This window comes from Cheilinus undulatus, linkage group 10, assembly GCF_018320785.1.
Source record: "Cheilinus undulatus linkage group 10, ASM1832078v1, whole genome shotgun sequence".
Taxonomy (NCBI): Eukaryota; Metazoa; Chordata; class Actinopteri; order Labriformes; family Labridae; genus Cheilinus; species Cheilinus undulatus.
The window spans coordinates 39,349,676-39,368,604 of record NC_054874.1 but is presented as its reverse complement, the minus strand read 5'-3'; the positions used below and the strand labels follow the sequence as shown (position 1 = coordinate 39,368,604).

Sequence of the window (18,929 nt, the reverse complement as noted above, 5' to 3'; positions counted from 1 at the left end):
GCTGCGCTGCTGCGGCGGCGTCAATGGGAGTGAGGGGCAGTAACTGCGCATGGGTAGATCTGTATAGCATGCGCCATATCCGACGTAAGGGAAATCCGAGACAGTAGCGTTTAGAAGTTAGGCGTTGTAAAGAAGTCGTTTCAGGTAACTGTCCACGTTGTCTAATCCAATGAACAGTCACTTGGAGGTGAGACTACCCATATCACCTTTTAAGAAACAGCTGTTTCACAATTTAAAACCGTGTACCTTTATTTAGATTTTAAAAAGTTTGAAATGTAAGTGTCTGTTTAAAGCGGCAAATTTATTTTAAAGTAACGATGAAAAATTCAATAGAAGGACAAACCTTGAATTACTGTTTAATAGGGATGTAGCTACAGCTTCTTACCATAATCCAGATCCGGATGTAGCTCAGAAATAACAGCTGACTCTTTCAGCTCCCCAACGTCTCTTCCTTTGCTAGGCTATCAGGCTGGCTTTTCATTTTATCAGCAAAATTCTAAAGCTCTGACTTTTGATTCTCATGTGTTCTTGATTTTACACAGATACTCCCACCAGTATAAAGGTCCCTGTAAGTATTTACCCCCTTGGATGTTTTACCCTTTAATTGATATATTGGAAATAAGTGATTGCATAAATATTTAGCCTCTTCAAGTCAGTATTTAGGAGATGCACCTTTGGCTGCAATCACAGCACTGAGTCTGTGTGGATAGGAAACTATAATTTTTCTCCATTATTCTTTGCAAAACTGCTCAAGCTCTGTTTGGTTGCATGGAGATCAGGTGTGAACAGCCCTTTTCAAGTCCAGCCACGGATTCTCTTCCGGACTGAGGTCTGGGCTTTGACTTGGCCACTCTGGAACATTCACCTTGTGAACCATTTCTGTGTAGCTTTTGCTGTATTGTTCAGGTCACTGTCTTGCTGGGAAAAAAAAAAATCTTCTCCCAGGCTGTAGTTCTCTTGCAGACTGAATAAGATTGTCCTCCAGGATTTTTCAATATTTTGTCACATTCACTTAAACATCTACCTTTACAAGTTCTTCGGGGCTGGCTGCCCAGAAGCATCCCCACAGCATGATGCTGCCTCCACCATTTTTTAGAGTGGTGATGTGAAGTATTTGTGGTGATGTGAAGTGTTTGATGTCCACCAAAAATAGCATTTTGTCTGATGGCCAAAAAGCACCATTTTGGTCTCATCAGACCAAAGACCTTTCTTCCACTTGATCAGGCATGGACAGGCCATCTGGCGTACCAGGCAATGCCTGGTGGGCTGACGCACATTTCTGTGCCAGCCCGGGGCTGTCATGATTTAACCAAAAAGTATATTATAAATCCTTTTTATCAACTGTGATGGCCCATTGGTTGATTTTCTTGAAGGACATTGGGCTAATCCAATGAAATCTCTCAGCCCTCCTCGGCCTGCCCCTCCCCCTTGACCAAGGTTAACAAATTTTGCCATTTAAGCTGACTGGAGTTGGAGAGAAGTGAGTGGAGATGGATAAACCACAAGAGCGGAAGGGGGGGTGCAGAAAAGCTGCAAGAAAGAAAGGCTAAAAAGCCTACAAGTGGACGCAGCAAAATGTGCCAAACTTACTGATATGTTTGCCATTGCCACCATAAGTTCGATTGCGGCAGCAGGTGCAGGGCTGGAGAAAGAAGGAGAATTAGCTAATTCAGGGGGATTCGGAGGAGGAGGAGGAGGAGGAGGAGAGAGACGTGTCACCCAGGGACAGATTGAGGTTTTATGGTTGACGGTGAAGGCATCAATGAGTTTTGCTTGGTCCAGGTCTGAGTTTATTGCCGGTGTCGTACCAGGTTGCTGGTCTGAGAGTCTCTGCTGCTGTTCCTCAACTCATTCTTTAAACGACGCAGACATCACAGATCACTGATGTGACAGGGAGGGTCAGAGATATGGATAGGAATTTAAATAAGTCTATAAAGGCATTTAGAGGTTTTTGCCTTGTAAAACCAAACTTCTCCTGAGTGTGATTAAAACTGCTGAACTCAGGATGACAAATGTTTTCCCTGCGCAATTGTCCGTCAGCCACAAATGCAGACATCGTATCTCGCTTTGGTGAGTGACTCAGTTCAATCTCCCAACTGATTTAATCCCTGATTATTACAATCTGTAATGCCAAACTAATTTCAACTAATTTTATTTACATACGATTTAATTTTAGGTCAACAAGAAGTGAAATTGTGGTCTTTAAGCGGGATATGGTTTATAAATCCTGTGGAGTATTTAACAACAGATCTTGTCTTATGAAAAACAATTCTTTATACTTGAATCCTTATCTGGACACAGGCTGTCCTTTGACATGAGAGGTTGGCATGTTTAGTCTTGCAGCGCTAAAATGCATCCAAAATACGCACAGAGATGCCCCAGTTCATGACGCGTGCAGGGATGTCAGGATGATTCAGGTAGAGTGGACATGCAGAAGAATGAATGTACGGCTCAGACATGTTTAAAGTCGTTTTCACTCAGCAGGTGAGAGTTTGCAGCTCTGTCAACAGCGCAGTGTGATGAATATCTGTCTTTCTCTCTCTCTCTCTCTCCCCACTCTCTCTCTCTCCCTCATTTCTCTCTCTCATTCTCCTCTCTGGACTCTATCTCTGGCTGTTTTGAATTCAAAAACAGTCATGTTGAATGTATAGAATATATAATATTCCAGTCTTATAAATTCATCATCAGTGGATTTTTAAAACATTAAAATCTTATGTTACAAGGTCAGCATATTTTTGCCTGGCCTGTTTAGATTACTCTGCATCTAATATTGGATCATTTCTCTTTATAAACATTACAGCAGCCTGTAGCCTGGAGCGTATCAGTTTTTTTTTTAACATGGATACTCTCTTCCATGTAGGCTGATGTGCTTTATTTTAATTTTTGAAACAAAACAATGTACACATATATCCTCTGGTGTGTTGTGTGCCTTCTCATATCGTATAAATAACCATGGTGGGCTGCCATGGCCAAAAATGCCAGGGCCATTTTTTGGTCCCAGTCCAGCCCTGCACTTGACCATGGAGTCTCCCACATACCTTTTGGTGAACTCTAGTGGAGATTCAATATGAGTCCTCTTCAACAGTTTGCCACTCTCCCATAAAGCTTTGACTGGTGAAGAACCCCGTTAACAGTTGTTGTATGCAGAGTCTCTCATGGCCTCTCTCACTAGTCTCCTTCTTGCACGCTCACTCACTTGTGCCATATTCCTTCCATTTCTTGATGATGGATTTAACTGAACTCCAGGGGATGTTCAGTGCCTGGGAATTGTTTTTGTACCATCCCCTGACTTAAACTTTCATTTACTTCTTCTCTGAGTTGCTTGGAGTGTTCTTTTGTCTTCATGGTGTAATGGTAACCACGAATACTGATTAACCAGTGACTGGACCTTCCCGACACAGGCGTCCTTATAGTACAACTTGAGAAACACTGAATGCAGTGATCCCCATTTTGCTTGTTGTGAGACTACTAGCACCAATTGGCTTGACCTCTGTTGAATTTGGTCAGTCACTTTAAAAGGGTGAATATTTATGCTGTCACTTATTTTAAATTAAATATTTTTTTGTAATTTAGACATTACCTTATAGAAATCTGTTTTCCCTTTGCCATTAAAGAGTTTTTTTTTCCATACTTTTTTTTTTTTGTCAAAAAGCCAAGTAATATTGGTCATGATTGATTTATAATTTCAGTAAAAGGGTAAAACTTCCAAGGGAGGACAATCCTTAAACTAACATTTAATAGGGATGTTACTATGGCTCCGTATCATAATCTGGATCATATGACTCAACTCAGCAAAAACAGCTGGCTCTTTCAGCTCCCAAACGTCTCTTCATTTGATAAGCTACCATTCTGGCTTCTATTAAATCAGCAAAATTCTAATGCTATGACCTATAATTGCTATATGTTCTTGTATTTTACACAAGTTCTCCTTTTCTTTACAATTAGTGACTATCTCCCATCAGTGTAAAGTTCCCATCTCTCCCACAGGGCTTGCAGCTGAATTAAACCTGCTTCCTGACAGGGCGCTTTGACACCCCTGGAAAAAAGCACCATTATACCATCAAGCATGAGTCCTCAGTACCTGGTGTGTCTCATCCAGTTATTCTGTCAAATATTTGCTACAGTCTAGGGGTAAACTACATTAATTGTATATGAAATATTACACAAGCACAGTTTTAGGCACACAAATATTTATTGTCCACATTTAAATCAAGTAAAATCCAACCCCTATAAATAAATGTACCGCGGGACACAAGTCAACACAACAAATTAGATGATGAAAATATTAAAACATTTTTCTATTGACTTATAAAATGCAAAGGTGGAGATATTTTTATATATCTTGAGCAAATTGCTGCCTTCTTTGCCTTTTCTTTGTAAACAAACACACATAAACATGTATGTAAATGGAATACAATATGTTCACAAATCTTGGTTTTAATACATTAATTCTCTGAGTTGAAGCAGTTTGCCATACATTCATGCATTTCAATGTCTGAAAATGTCCATTTCCACAGGAATCAATAGTTTAACAACCTATGAACAAAACAATTTATAATCGTTATACAAATCAAGACATAGTACATATCACAGTGTTGAAATGTGTTGTGTCGTGGTTAGGTAGCCAATGCTGCGACTGATTTCAAACTTCCAGGCCAGCTGGGAAATACAGAAAGTATAAAAGGTACTTGAAAATATCTTTACTATTACATTCAATAATTCTCAACAGCATATTTACAGAACTTTAAATTGGGCAGTTCACTCCTCCCTAGGGATGCAAAAATACAAATCACAAGACTACCACAGAGATGTTTTTAGATGCAAGTTTTATCATCAATATGAGATGAAACTGGCAAAACAACACAAACAGATAGTTATTTTCACTCTTAAAAAGAGAAATGCATAAAACAGTCACCAATGTTTCTCAATAAAACTGACCACCAGCATCAATGAACACTGTACATACAATCATAAAGAGGCTCAGGACACAATTTTAATGCAGTTCAGCTTGTCTGACACATTAAGCTGCAAATTTACCCCCATACTTTTTCCAATCTTTCTGACTAAGTATGTACACATAAGACCCCCCAAACATTAGAAAATACTGTAAAACTTTAAAGTTCACCCAAATGTAAGGCCCAGTCTCAGGTCTCAGTTAGAGGCCCCTATGCATTTAGTTCTGAGTCTTCAAATAAGAAATAAGGAACTTCAACATCGTTTGAAGCAAGACATAGCATATAAATTTTAAAAAGAAGGGTAGATTGAAGGCATTAGAGGACGATGAATCAGGTTGTAGATGTTTTGACTGATGACTTTCTGATCTGTGATGCTGATTTGGGATCTGTGATTGTAATTGCTTTGTTTTTTGTGTCTGTGTTTTTGTTAAATGTGCTGCTGCCTGTCTTGACCATGACACTCTTGTGATTTTGAATGAGATTTTTAATCTTAATGAGTTTTTTTTCCTGGTTAAATAAAGTCCAAAAATAATAATAAAATAATAATAAAACCAGCTTGATATTTAAATGTGAGTGTGCACAGTTTGATATCCTTTCCATTTACATTTATCATTTGTGATTCTTTGTGCACAAGTTTTGTTTGAAATTAAATAATAGCCCATCTCATATATGAGCCTGTCCCAGGTAAAGGCAAGGTAATTTCATAGACCAAACAGTCTAGGTGAATAATTAAAGTTTTATGGTACAGTAAATTTCCTCCAAATGTATTTTACAATTTCAAATGGACATGTCGAAGAGTTTTCTTATTATGTTAAATGCAGTTTAGATGAACTGTAAGCAGTGTAATGAGCTTCAAATTAAAAAAAAAATCTAAATTCTCTCTGATATAATGAAAATCCAATGTAGCATCATCAAAAATACCTGTATGGGCTTATTTACAGGATACCAGGATAATTTCTTTGTCCTGTTCAGTATAAAAAATTACCTAATGTATAGCCTGTAAAATCTGAGCATCTCATCTTGCTCGCGTGTCTGTCTATGTTGATTTGCAAGCCACATCGTTGCTTCAATTGTCCTTGATGCCTCTCAGAATAATTCTTCAGTGTACTGGTTCGAAAAAAAATTATAAATATTTTCAGATTTCCAATAAATTTCAAAATTGTTGCGCCTTTAGCTTCAGTTTGCACCCTCCTGGTCCCTGTCCCTCATTATGTCACTACCCCTGTATAACATTTACGCTTACTCAGCCACAACGCCGAAGAGGAAACAGCGTTTGCTCTCAAACACACATGGTAAAAGACGGAAACTACACTGATTCTGTTTTTTCTTTGTAACTGAGAGAGAAAGTGACAGAGTTGGAAAACAACTGGACCACAAGGAAATGCATTTGGCACAACTGGTTGTGAAGATACTCCTGCTCCACGATTTCTGAATAAAGTCAGCTCTCTTTAAATCACTGCTTATATTCAACAAGATAACACAGGAGATGTGTCACACATTGGTGTTAAAAATCATGGTTTATTTGCTGTTATTTGTTGGTTATTTGGTGGCGCTGCGTAAACATGATTAAATATGTGTGCCTCCATGCAGCCATGCTTTTTTAAAGCTCCAAACTCTTACACTTTGTAAATAAGTCAAAGGCACAACTTTAATGCTTCCCTTTTTATGCTGTAGGCCAATCATGGCAAAACCCACCACTGAACCATTATGCAGTTATTTGAAAAAAAAAAAAAAACACCCCTTTTCAGGAAATGTTACCCATGTGATCTTATTCTAGACACATTCCTCTGTGAACTACTCTTTTGCCACTTTTGTGTTAAAGAGCAGAATGAAGAGATCTTGAGTAAATCCTCCATATTAGGAGAAAGATTTGTGCCAATAGAAATATCAGGAAGCAGCAACTACAGTATTTTTTTTTTTTTTTTTTGGACTTCTCACGGAGCACAGATACACTAAGTCTTGTCTTGTAACATAACTTCCTGTAACATAACTTCCTGTAACATCACTTATGTACCCTTATGCCTTTTACTGAATGAAATAGTGTAAATAATACTGCACTAATGTGGGAATATGTACGGTTTAGCATTGTATTTTTCATTGGCAATTAACTTGCAGAAGATCTCAGGTAACAAGAGTAATGCAAAAGCAATGTAACTTTTATCTAATTAACCAATCACATGGCAGCAGCCAATGCATTTAGGCATATAGACATGGCTAAGACCATGTGCTGAAATTCAAACGGAGCATCTGAATGGGGAGGAAAGGTGATTTAAGAGACTTTAACGGTGCCATGGTTGTTGTTGGTCTTGCAGGCCGCTCTAAATATTTCACAGACTACTGATCTACTGGGGTTTTAACACACAATCATTTCCACAGTTTGCAGAGAATGGATGTAAAAAGGGAAAATTTCCAGTGAGTGGCAGCTCATGAGCTGAAATTCTTTGCTGATGAAAACCTGAAATCTTACAGATGATGCTGGATTTGACCTTTAACAGATCATCTTGACCACTATGTGCATAACTTTATCTGGTACTTGATAATAGAAAAAATTCACATGGTGTTTGTATGAGTCAAACACTCAACGTTTGATATGATTGAACCTGATTCTGGTTATGAAACCACCTGTTTCTCTGCTGTTAACAGAGTTCACGTGTTGGTTGTGTTTTTGTCGGAAATTGTGTGTGTGGGTGTTTGTTTCTTTGAACACACTGACAGCACTATATGCTGCTTCTGTTGTTGTTGCGTGCTCTTGGTAATGCCACTGTATCCATCGTTTGTTATTTCCACAGGGGTGAGCTTGGCTATCGTGCCCGTTGGTTCGATGTTGGGCCCTGCGGTGAGGCCATGGCCGTTCTCCTGCAGTGGCCACATTTCCTGCCAGGTGAGGGATGGATGCTGAGCTGGGTGTCCGCTGAGCAGAGGCCGTCTCTGCTTGTAATTGGCCCACACCTGCAGGATGGTCTCTTTGAAAGGCCGTGTGGTCAGAGTGTAAAGGATGGGGTTGAGGGCGCTGTTGATGGGGAGAATAAAAATGACCACCCAGGAACTGATGGTACCTGCGAAGAGAGGAAAGCTAGAATTACTGCTTTGCAGTTTTTTGCGACTGCCAAGTAGTGAAGTCTGTTTCACATCTACCCTGGAGTTCACCTAAGAATCACACTACTGGGGTTTCTATTCACCAGTTTTTATGAGCATTTTATGGTGAATGGAAATGCTGCATTTGAAAAAACCCTCAAGTATCATCAAAAAGTTTTTATGTTTGGAGAAGGGGAAAAGTTGGTGACTCAATTAAAGGAAAATGTGACTTTATGTCAGTTATTCAGGGAATAACTGACATCTCTGGATTGAAACACTGGTGAAGGCACCCAGGGCTGTTATTAGAACTCTCTCAAGAGTGGGAAGGTTTAGAAAAAGTGTTTCAAAACTCTCCATTTCCCATAAAAAAAATCATTTTCTATTCTATCTTTTCAGTACCCCCCAAGATTGGACCATAATGCAATATTGCATTAAATCCTCTTCTGCAGTACTCTTTCATTTTTTTCATTAGCTGCACCACCTTCTGTTTGACTCTTTGGCTCCTAGTACTTTCATAGCAGTAGTGGATAGATCAGGAATACAATTTGAGTTTCTTTTCTTACTCAACTTATTTACATAGACACACAATTTCTAGCAAAATAGAAATACAGAATTATTGTGCCATATTTCATTTGTTTGTGCATGCAGTTGATGTTTTTATGTCTGTTATAATCATAAAGGAAACAATTACTCCTTTCTTAATCCTAATACTTTATTTAAAAAGTTTATTGATGAAAATGGCTTAAAATATAATATAAATATAAATATAAATAAGAATATCATGGAAATGTTCATTTGTTTCATTAGTTCAATTCAAAAAGTGATGATTATGGCTTACAGTAAATGAAAACCCCAATTCAGTGTCTCAAAAATGTAGAATATTACATAAGATCAATAAAAAATATTTTTGATGCAGAAATGTTGACCTTCTGAAAAGTATCTTCATTTATATGCACTCAATACTTGGTCAGGGCTTCATTTGTATGAATTACTGCAGCAATACGGTGTAGCATGGAGGCAATCAGTCTGTGGCACTGCTGAGGCGTCATGGAAGCCCAGGTTGCTTTGAAAGTGGCTTTCAGCTTGTCTGTGTTTTCAGTCTGTTTTCACTCATCCACCTCTTGATAATGTCTCAGAGGTTCTCTATGACCTTGGTTCCCAACCTTGGGTCTGGGGCCCCCTTGGACAAGTGGCTTTAAAGTTTGGCTTTAAAAAAATTCAAATTTATGTGTATTTTTGACAGCAATGTGTCACTTTTTCAGTGTGGGTCCTGGGGGGACAGCTCTTCTTAGATATGTGAAGGGGGGCTCAGTTGGGAACCTGCTCAGGGCTCAGTTCAGGTCTGTGAATTTGCTGGTCACAGGAATATCATGTTCATTTAAACAGATTTAGGTATTTTTTGGCTATGTGGGCAGGTGCTGCAGGAAATTAAAATCTCCATAAAGCTTGTCAGCAGAAGTAAGCATTAAGTGCTCTAAAAGTGGACCAACACCAGCAGTTGAAATGGCACTCCAAACCATCACTGACTGTCGAACCTTTATACTGGACTTCAAGCATCTTGGCTTCTGTGCCTCTCTGATCTGAGAACTTGGATTTGCAAATTTACTTCCATCTAAAAACAGGACTTTGGACCATTGATCAACAGTCCTTTCTTCCTAGGCCAGGTAAAACGCTTCTGCGATTGTCTCTGGTTCATGACTGGCCTGACAGGATGAATGTGACAGTTGTAACCAAATTCCTTGATCGTATGTGCGTGGTAGCTCTTGATTAACTGACTCCAACCTTTTCACAATATTCAAATATAAATATGTCATTCTAGTTTAATAAATCTATATAATGAGTTTCACTTTTTAAATTAAACCACTGACATAAAATACCTTCTCCACAATATTCTTATTTACTAAGATGCACCTGTCGTCTTGTATTATGTGTTCTATATTGAGTGTTCTATATTCATGCTTGCCATCCTCCTCTCATCCATCTGTAAGTATGAGAGAGGTTTAATGTTGCTTTCTGCCCGTACAGGCTTTCAACTGCCATGTATGGTGGTAAACGTTACTGCAATAGTGTCCACCAGGTGTTCACTACTTTTCAGAATGCATTGCAGAATGCAATGACTTCATTTTTTTGGATATAACAATGCTAATGCAGGACCTGGGCAAGAGTGCATTCTCTAAATAGTGAAAAGGGCGTGATTTCAGACACAGCCTCAGTGTGCATTCCTTCAGCACATGTTGTCCCTGGTGTTTGTAGCTATTTACACTTTCATATCATGTCTATGCCAAATTCAGCCTCTCACATGTTGCATGCAATTTTATTAATCCCACAACACAGCAAGTCTCCTGTTCTTGACACAAGTCTTTTTTTGTTGATTTTTATTTACATTCATGTTTATGGATATGTCCTGTTTTCTTTGGTATTTTCTCATCCTTTTCTTGTGAGTCAGCCCCGGATCAGTGCCTGGCTATCCACTGACTGTGTATTTAATTCCAGTGTTCTTCCTCATGTGACCAGTTCACAAGTTACCTCATCCTAGTGTTCTTTAGAATTGCCTTCTTGTCTACAATTCTGACTATTTTTTGACCCAGCATCTTTTCCGCTTCTCTGGTTATATTGTTTGCCTATTGATCTCCTCACTGTGCGCTTAACATTGGACTATCAAAAAATGACCTGCCTTTTTGAACTCTGCTCTGAGTCTGTGCTTGGATCTATTATGTGTTTGTGTCATTTCTCTGTTTTTGTTTCTTGTCCTTTTTTTGCGTTACAGAAATCATCATAACAGTTCCTTACAGAAGCTTTAGGGGTGTCCAAACATTTTCTACTGAGGGCCGCATACGAAAATATATTAGGATGGTAGGGCCACTTTCATATGTTTAATAATAATAATAATAAGTTTATTTTTATAGCACCTTTAAAGAACAGCGAGGTCACAAAGTGCTTTACAAAAAGGTAAAAGGTAAGCACTGCCTTGTGCTGAAACAAAGAACAATACACTCAAGCATAGCTTCATGTTGAAATGTGGGCCATATTTTATGTCTCATCCTGAGGATTGAAAAGTTAGTAAAACCATGTGTGGGTGTGCTTAACTGGCTAACAAGGCATATAGCCAGTCATTTTAAGGATTTTAGGGGGCCAGTTAGATTTCAGGGAGGCCTTGTCAGCCCCCTGAAACCCGGCTACTACTGGTTCTGCCTCTGAAACACCATTGGTACCACTATAATCCCTCGTAATCCATCAGGGCATTATAAATCAAAATATTGTTATTATGTTGGTCTCCAATATATTTTCCATTTACCCTGTTGTCTACACTCAGTCACAAAAAAATCTAATCAATAAATTCATTTTTTCAAAATGTTTGTTTACAGAAATAGCATGGTAGCACTGCCTTGTGCTGAAACAAAGAACAATACACTCAAGCATAGCTTCATGTTGAAATGTGGGCCATATTTTATATAATGTTTAGAATTTGTTGCAGGCCAATCAAAAATAGACTGTGCACTGCATTTGGCTCCTGGGCCATAGTTTGGACACCCCTGCTTTAAAGCATTCTGAGACATTGCTAAATCAAGAATGGGATACATGTATATGGGGATTTTCCATCACATAGAGCAGCTTTGCTCTACTTGGACTGACTCTGCATGGCAGCCCAGCGTGGCAGGGGATTTGTTTTTCCACCAAGCTAACTTTTTGAGGGCGCCAACAGACCTCATTTTAAACACAGCTGTGTTCTATGTGGATGGTGTTCGATAGCTGGGCTTAAATAGGAAGAAACTTCGACTTCACGCTTCAGCAGAAACTCCTACATCAAAACCAGTTTTATATTTAATAGAGGTCCTTTCATCCCTACAGGGGGTCTAATTAGGAAGCCAGAACTCACCGGGTTATGTTTATAATGGATTCTGCACAACACTAATGGGTCACTTGGGTATACAGAGCAAAGGAAAAGCACGAAGGTGGCCATGCTTAAACGATCTTTACACAGTAATAAACACCCTCTGAGTTTCCACTAATGATGTTAGAAGAAAGGACATTGAGTAACATAGAAAACAAATCGAACCTCTCATCTGAGCACTAATTTTTCTGTGGGCTTGAAAAATCCAACCTGAAGTTTAGCACTTCAGCTGCGGTGGATGTAGTCATGATTAATTGACTCTACTGGCCTCCAAAGTCGGGGCAAAAAAACAAGATGTCTGAACGAATTAAAACAACCCTTAACCTAGTAACACCAGAATCCATGTCTCAGGACTGTTTTCTATTCAGTATGTTACTTAAAGTTAAAGTTTCTACACAAAATGGTGTTTCATTCCTTATAAACTACTTTGCTGAGTTTAAAATGAAGTTTTTGTGCTCAAGTAAAAAAGGTTGTGTTCATTTTTTTTCTCTGAATCTAATTCAACAGTCGAATCTTATTATTTGTCCTTCTGGCAGAAAACAGGTTTTTATATGATGAACATATTACCTTGGAAAACTTAATCGAATCTTGGCTTCTATTTTAGAAGTAAGTTAACCTTCAATGCTACGATAAAAAAACAAGAACTCGCCATCTCTGTCCTACCGCATCAAACATGATTGATCTCTAAATATGGGAGGCTCCCAAAACAGAGGATATTATCTATGTGTCTTGTTATTATGTAAATAGGTTTGGGATTTTGAGTGGCTGCCACCATGGCCAGGTCTGTCTTGTTAAAGAAATGTGTAATTTCAGCGGGACTTCCAGGTCAGTTAAAATAAACAACCTTTAAAAATTACTTCTTTGTTATGCTGTGTTCAAATAACTCCAAAATTCAGCCACAGTTTATCAAACAATTGTCTCGAAGTGAATAGACAGCAGCTATTTTTGTACAAAAAAACCTTCCTGTTAAGAAAGAAAAACCCACGGTGGTTTCTGAAATAACTTGCAACTGACAAAAGTAATAACAAATATAATTGTACTGAAAATTAACTAATGAAAATAAGACGTTGCTTTTGAATTGAGGTTCAAAAGAATAATTCAAAAAATAACCTTATTTAACTGGCCTGGACAAAATGACAGTACCCTTAAAGGTCACATGCTTTACCCTTCTAAGACAAGTTTATATTGGTCTCAGAGGTCCCCAAAACATGCCTGTGAAGTCTGCTGCTGAAAAAAATACTCAGGATTTTTGTATGTCTAAAAAAAACTATGTTTCAGCTCTGCTCAAAACAAGCTGTTTTTGTGTCTGTGGCTTTAAATGTTACTAAGCATGGAGATGTGGGGGTCACTGGGTTGTTACAGAGCTGTTTACAGTGAAATGTCCATTAAACTTGGTTGCTTAGTTTGTGTGGTTTAAAGCAGAATCAGGAGAACTTCATCAGTTGAAGTTTATTTCTTTGGTTCATCTTGAGTCTCAAAAATTTAAATCATATTTAAGCTCTGAACTATAGCTAGATTTTTTTGCATTTAAAAATCTTTTTGTTGTTGTTGTTAATTAAAGCACTTTGTCAGAAGTATCTCAGGGATCCATCCTGTAAACTAGCTGAGTAATAAGAAGAATCAATCTAAATTCAGAAGCTATTTCTTTTTTGCACTGTGGAGCTCAGTGTCAGCAGGTTATTTTGCGGCTGTTTGTTACCCTCAAAGATGCAGATGACTTTGGCTGTACTGTTAAAAACACATGTAGCATGTAATGCACGTGTAACCCAAAGGCATTGCTGTAAATTTTTCATTAGTGTGGCTGTATTTGAAAAAAAAAAAAAACCAATACGTCCTTCATTTCAGATAAAAATCAAATGTTTTGTCAGTTTCTAAAAAAATAGACTACCAATATTTAAAAAAATATTTGTTATACACGATGGAATTGGTATTTTTTACAGTGGAAAAAATGTAATTAAATATCGGTATCGGCCAAAATGAGTTTTAAAATATCGGCATATCGTATATGGGCAAAAATCCAATATTGTGCATCCCTAATTTCTATGCATTATTAATTTTGCCAGTTTAAAGGTATTTCAGTGACCATTGCAGGTTTCACTGTCTTTAACAGAAGGGTACCAACAATCTTGTCCACATGTGTATGTTTAATGATTATTTGTTTGATAGAAACTGATATTTGCCTCTGAGGTTAACAGCTATCATTCTAACATACAAAACAGCATAAGTACAGTATTTATGCGCTGTAAACTTAAATTATTATTGTTAAAAGGGATAGATGTTGACTTTGAAGTGAGCTTTGTTTTATAGGTTAGAGCACTTCTACCTTACCGGGAATCTCCACCTGCAGCAGTGACAGGATCTTGAGGATGAAAATGGGGATCCAGCAGAGGGAGTCGGTGATGACGATGGAGAAGAACCTTTTGGCGATGGTCACCTCTTTCTTGATGTGGTTACTGTATTTGGTGGTCTGCGTTCCTGTTCTCTGGATGTTATAAAACATGCTTGCATAGGACAGGACAATGATGAGGAATGCCACCAAGTTCAGACCTGCAGGGAGATGTTGGGTCATTTTTGGCATTTTTTGTTAAAGTATACATTTGCACTTTGTATGTTGGAATATGAAAAAGGCAGTATCAGCTTGAGGAACATGCCTGCAATTTTTCAGACTTAAAACTAAAGAAGATATCATCGTAACACAACAAAAATCTAAATGTAAGAATAAAACCTCACCAAGGAAAATGACAATGGAATAAACATGAGCCCAAAGTGTCTCCGGCTGCTCAGAATGCAGTGGGAAGCACACCCCATTGGTCCCGTAGAAGTTGCGAAAAAGACCCTTGCAGACCAGTGGCAAGAAGGCAACAATAAAGCCAAACACCCATATCCCGAGAAGGATGGTGACTGTTCTTCTCCAGCCTGGTGTCAAGTACTTGAAAGGGTAAACAATGCAGATGTATTTTTCCAGGGTGAGGTAGGTGAGAAGAAGGACCGACACCTCGGTGGACAGCATGGCCAGAGAGCCGATGACTTGACACTGACTGCTGTCCATCCAGGCCTGAGCGTGCCGGTTGTATTCGCCACGGAACTTCAAATCATAAGCTCCAATCATGAAGAGGTAGACACCCATCAGCCCGTCTGCACCTGCAAGAGTCAGAATCACAGTGGGGGTTATCAATCAATAGGGTTTATACATAGAATGTTGTACACAGAGTTTTTAACCTAGTTTTTAAAGTGTAAAATATGAAGATAAATAAACTAGGAAACAAGTAAAAAACATTTCTCCTATGAATAGGTAACACTCTCTGCCCAAACCCTTTGTTTACCCCTTGATTGGATGTGACCCACCAATCAGAGCACCCTCTCTAATAGCAACCATTGCTGAGCTTCTTCTGACTGGATGATTTTCCCCTGGGCCAATGAGCTGCAGTGAAATTGTGACTTTGATTTAGCAACTTCGACACACAGGTATGGATCAAATTATTAGCCCTCTATGTTTTTTGTCTAACATCTCCTGATTTGAAATGACAGAAAGAATCCAACATAAATGTAATTTTAAACATGCACATTTTAGAGCAGCGAGAGTGCAGTGACAACGTCACATTTCTTCTATAAAATCACCACTCAAGACAATCAGTGAAAGATCCTAGACTTGTAAATAGAGTGGGAAATTGGAGTCTGGCACTTAAATACACAGTTGTAGTCTGTGTTCTCTACTTCTATATATCTGTGCATAGCCTTAAAAACATTGAAGCACTGGTAATGTCTCCAACCCCCTCTGCTTTTACACCCACAGGCTATTTAAAAACAATGTGGAGATGCTGAGGTGAGAGAGGAGACACCAGCGGGTCTCCCTTCCTAGAGCTAACTATATTTCTTTGTGTGTTTTCTTCATTGGTTGATTAATAGGGGTTGGCAAACACTTATGAGTGTTACTGCCACCTAGTTTGGTGGGTAAATCCTTTTTTGCTTTTTTTAATGGTTTGGATGTATTTGGACTAATTGCACCGAGATGTGACCGCTGGGGACTAATACAAACACTGTTACACTTGTAGCATTGTAAAAATACATTTAACATGGGACTTCTAGTGCTTGTGCAGCCAGTCTCAAGTAGACACTCAAGGAACTGCAGTTTTTTAACACTTGCACCTAATTTTCAACCACGCAGGTTGCCGCTTGGTAAAACAGGGTTAAAACGGTATATATATTACATACTTTTACCGTCTACAGAAGAATATACCATTGTTTTCCACTCAGGTAGCTTGTGGTATGTCTAACTCGGATTCTTCTGACAAGTATTTCTAAAATGTGATTTTTTTGTTTAGTCGTTACATCTTCAATGCGGCCTTTATCAGACTCCCATGGGAACTTGTCATGGTCCTTAACTGACCCACATTTGCAAAAGAACAAGAAAGACACAGCACAGTATCCATGAAAGTCAACAGAGGCCGGTAAATCTATGAGCAGAAGAAAGAGGACGATGAAAGCTGAAATCCTAACAATGCCTTTCTATGGAGCGTTAGCTGCTCAGCCAGTACAGAGATCTGTTAACAGATAAGCAAATGGAGCCAGGAATGGTAGAATCAGGATGTCACTGAGTTCTGAGTATACAGTGGCTGTCTTCTTTCAAAGGTATTGTGTTCTGAATGATGTCAAAGTTGTGTGTATTCTGACCTGGCTGTATCTGATTTAGGACAATAAACAAATATGGCCTTAATCTGACTGGAAAAGATCTGATTGCATTAGAAAATGTCTGTTCAAAGTATTATTTGAAAAATGTAACCTGAATAACATGTGCAAAAACATTGTGTAAAAATGGTCAGAGTGAAGAATTAAAATGATAACGCTGCTGCTGTCTTGGCCAGGACACTCTTGAAAAAGAGATTTTTAATCTCAACGAGGTTTTCTCCTGGTTAAATAAAATAAATAATAATGCTCCAAAAACAGCACATAAAGGGGATATAGGATTCTTATTCATGGTATAATAAGACAAGTAACTGAATGTGTACATACAAAAGCACAGCTTGAAAGATTCACTTAGATCCTGTGTGACATGACAAAACCAGGATCTTCAAACGTTAATCTTGTTTGTTTAGAGCAGTTAGCAAATGTGAACTGTTTGAATTTTTGTTCTGTTAAATAGCAATGACAGTAACACTACCTGGTAAACAAATCGATTCTAAGAATGAAGAATCAAATCCTGGCCTAAAAAGCCCCCTGCACTTTAAATGGAGATTATTGATGACATGCAGCCATCAGCCTTTGAAATTCATACATAAAAAAAAAAAAAAAAAAAAACAGACAAACACCACTTCATACTGCATGAACCAGTAGAGAAGATTAATTACAGCAAAGAGAGCAGAGAAAGTTCTTGGCATAATAGGAGGACAGAGCCAAACGAACCGTTGCATAAGATCTTTAATTAAGTCTGCATTGTGCCGCCTCCTTTACAAGCTGTGCATATACACAGAGCTGTATAGAATACAATTATGGATTTAAATCAAATTTAAATCAGCATTTCTTTGTCATGCTGTGCTGTGTTTAAGCAGAGCACAGCTGGAGTGTGATTTTAGGCCTCCAGCAGAACAGCTTAGACATAATGCTATTAAACCCCCTGGCGATAAAATGCACACAGAAAACATAATCATTGGATGTCACCTTCCAGTCTTTTCTTTACTGAACAAGGAAAACGCATGCATAAAGGAACACCCAATAAGGGACGTGCACAGACACTTTGGCGGGACAGGGGCTCAGGTGAGAAAAAGGGCACTTCTCTTAATCTATTCATAAAAAATGTTAAAAAAAAGTGAAATAGAACAAAAGAAGCTATGAGACCTTGTGCGTGTTTTCGAAGCTATTAGTCTCTGACTGTACTAGTGAGGGGGTCACAGTGAAGTAAGAGTTTTCCAGAAAAGAAAAAAATGCACTAATAATTTGTTTATTTTTGCACAAAACAACAAATTCCCTGAATTCTTTAGGTGTAATTTTAATAAATAGTACTTGAAAATAAACATAATCTTCACACTAAACTGAAAAAGACTGTTCTATACATAAATAAGCAAACTAACCTCCAAACTGCAATGAGGCCAACTGGAGTGTGAATCTCTCCCTCTCAAGATGATTCGAATCTCGATTCACAGATTACAATTCGATTCACCGACGATTCATTAAAATACAGAACGATTCGGTCCGATCTGATACAATCTGATTAAAGAATCAAAATAACTGTTTGCTTTAACAAAAATTAGAAAAGAGGGGGAAACAAGATAATTTCATAATAATCTAAGTTTATTTTATCTTATTTATAAAGAAACTAATTGCCGGGCCTCCTGTGAAGTCCTCAGTGAAGTCCTCTCTGTTTAATATCATATCAGTGGGCTCAGATGTATTGATTATGTCACCAAATCAATCACTCCCAACAACATGTTATGGTTGTAAACCCCGTGAATTAACGGGCTGTTGTTACGGTGATAACTGAAGAGTTTTAACTCAGGAAAGTGTTTATGTTCGGGTCTGCTTGTGCTGCGTTTAGCGTTAGCATCTTAGCTAAACTTTAGCTCCGCCATCTCAAAAGGTGAGATTTATTTGCTGCCGTAGTTCTTAATTGCTTTTCTCCAAAGCGTGCAGCCGGGAAAAGTTATCCTTCCTTCATATTAAGTCCACATGACTTGATTCCTGAGCCTGAGCCTCAGTGAACTGATCTCTAACATTAGAACCGGTTCATGCCTCATTTTTACCAATTCAGGACTCTGCAGACCAATGCACTTGGAACTTTGACATTAAGATCGGTTAACCAATCCATATTGGATTATATTTACACCACTAGAGGCCAATGATTAGTTGGCCTCTAGTGGTGTAACAAGGCTTAGTGCATCTGCTCTCCTCTATTGCATACTTTGTTAATTTTACTGGAAAAAACTGCAGAAATACTGAAAATCAGAGCAAAGAAAATTATTGACAAAATGGAAATGGCATTGTGCTGCAGACATGGTTAAAATGAATTTCGTAAT

At 38.3% G+C, this 18,929-nt stretch overlaps 1 protein-coding gene across 1 annotated transcript in view; it reads right to left on the bottom strand.

The window, feature by feature from the left end:
* Nucleotides 1–7,462: 7,462 nt before the first annotated feature.
* rxfp1 (relaxin family peptide receptor 1) overlaps nt 7,463–18,929 on the bottom strand; it is a 154,029-nt gene continuing 142,562 nt past the window's right edge. The window contains exons 16-18 of the mRNA XM_041797828.1: nt 14,653–15,063; nt 14,251–14,469; nt 7,463–8,011 (exon numbers count right to left, since the gene is read on the bottom strand). Of these exons, the coding sequence (XP_041653762.1) occupies nt 7,602–8,011; nt 14,251–14,469; nt 14,653–15,063 (1,040 nt within the window). The 3' untranslated portion in view covers nt 7,463–7,601. The remainder of the gene's footprint in view (nt 8,012–14,250; nt 14,470–14,652; nt 15,064–18,929) is intronic.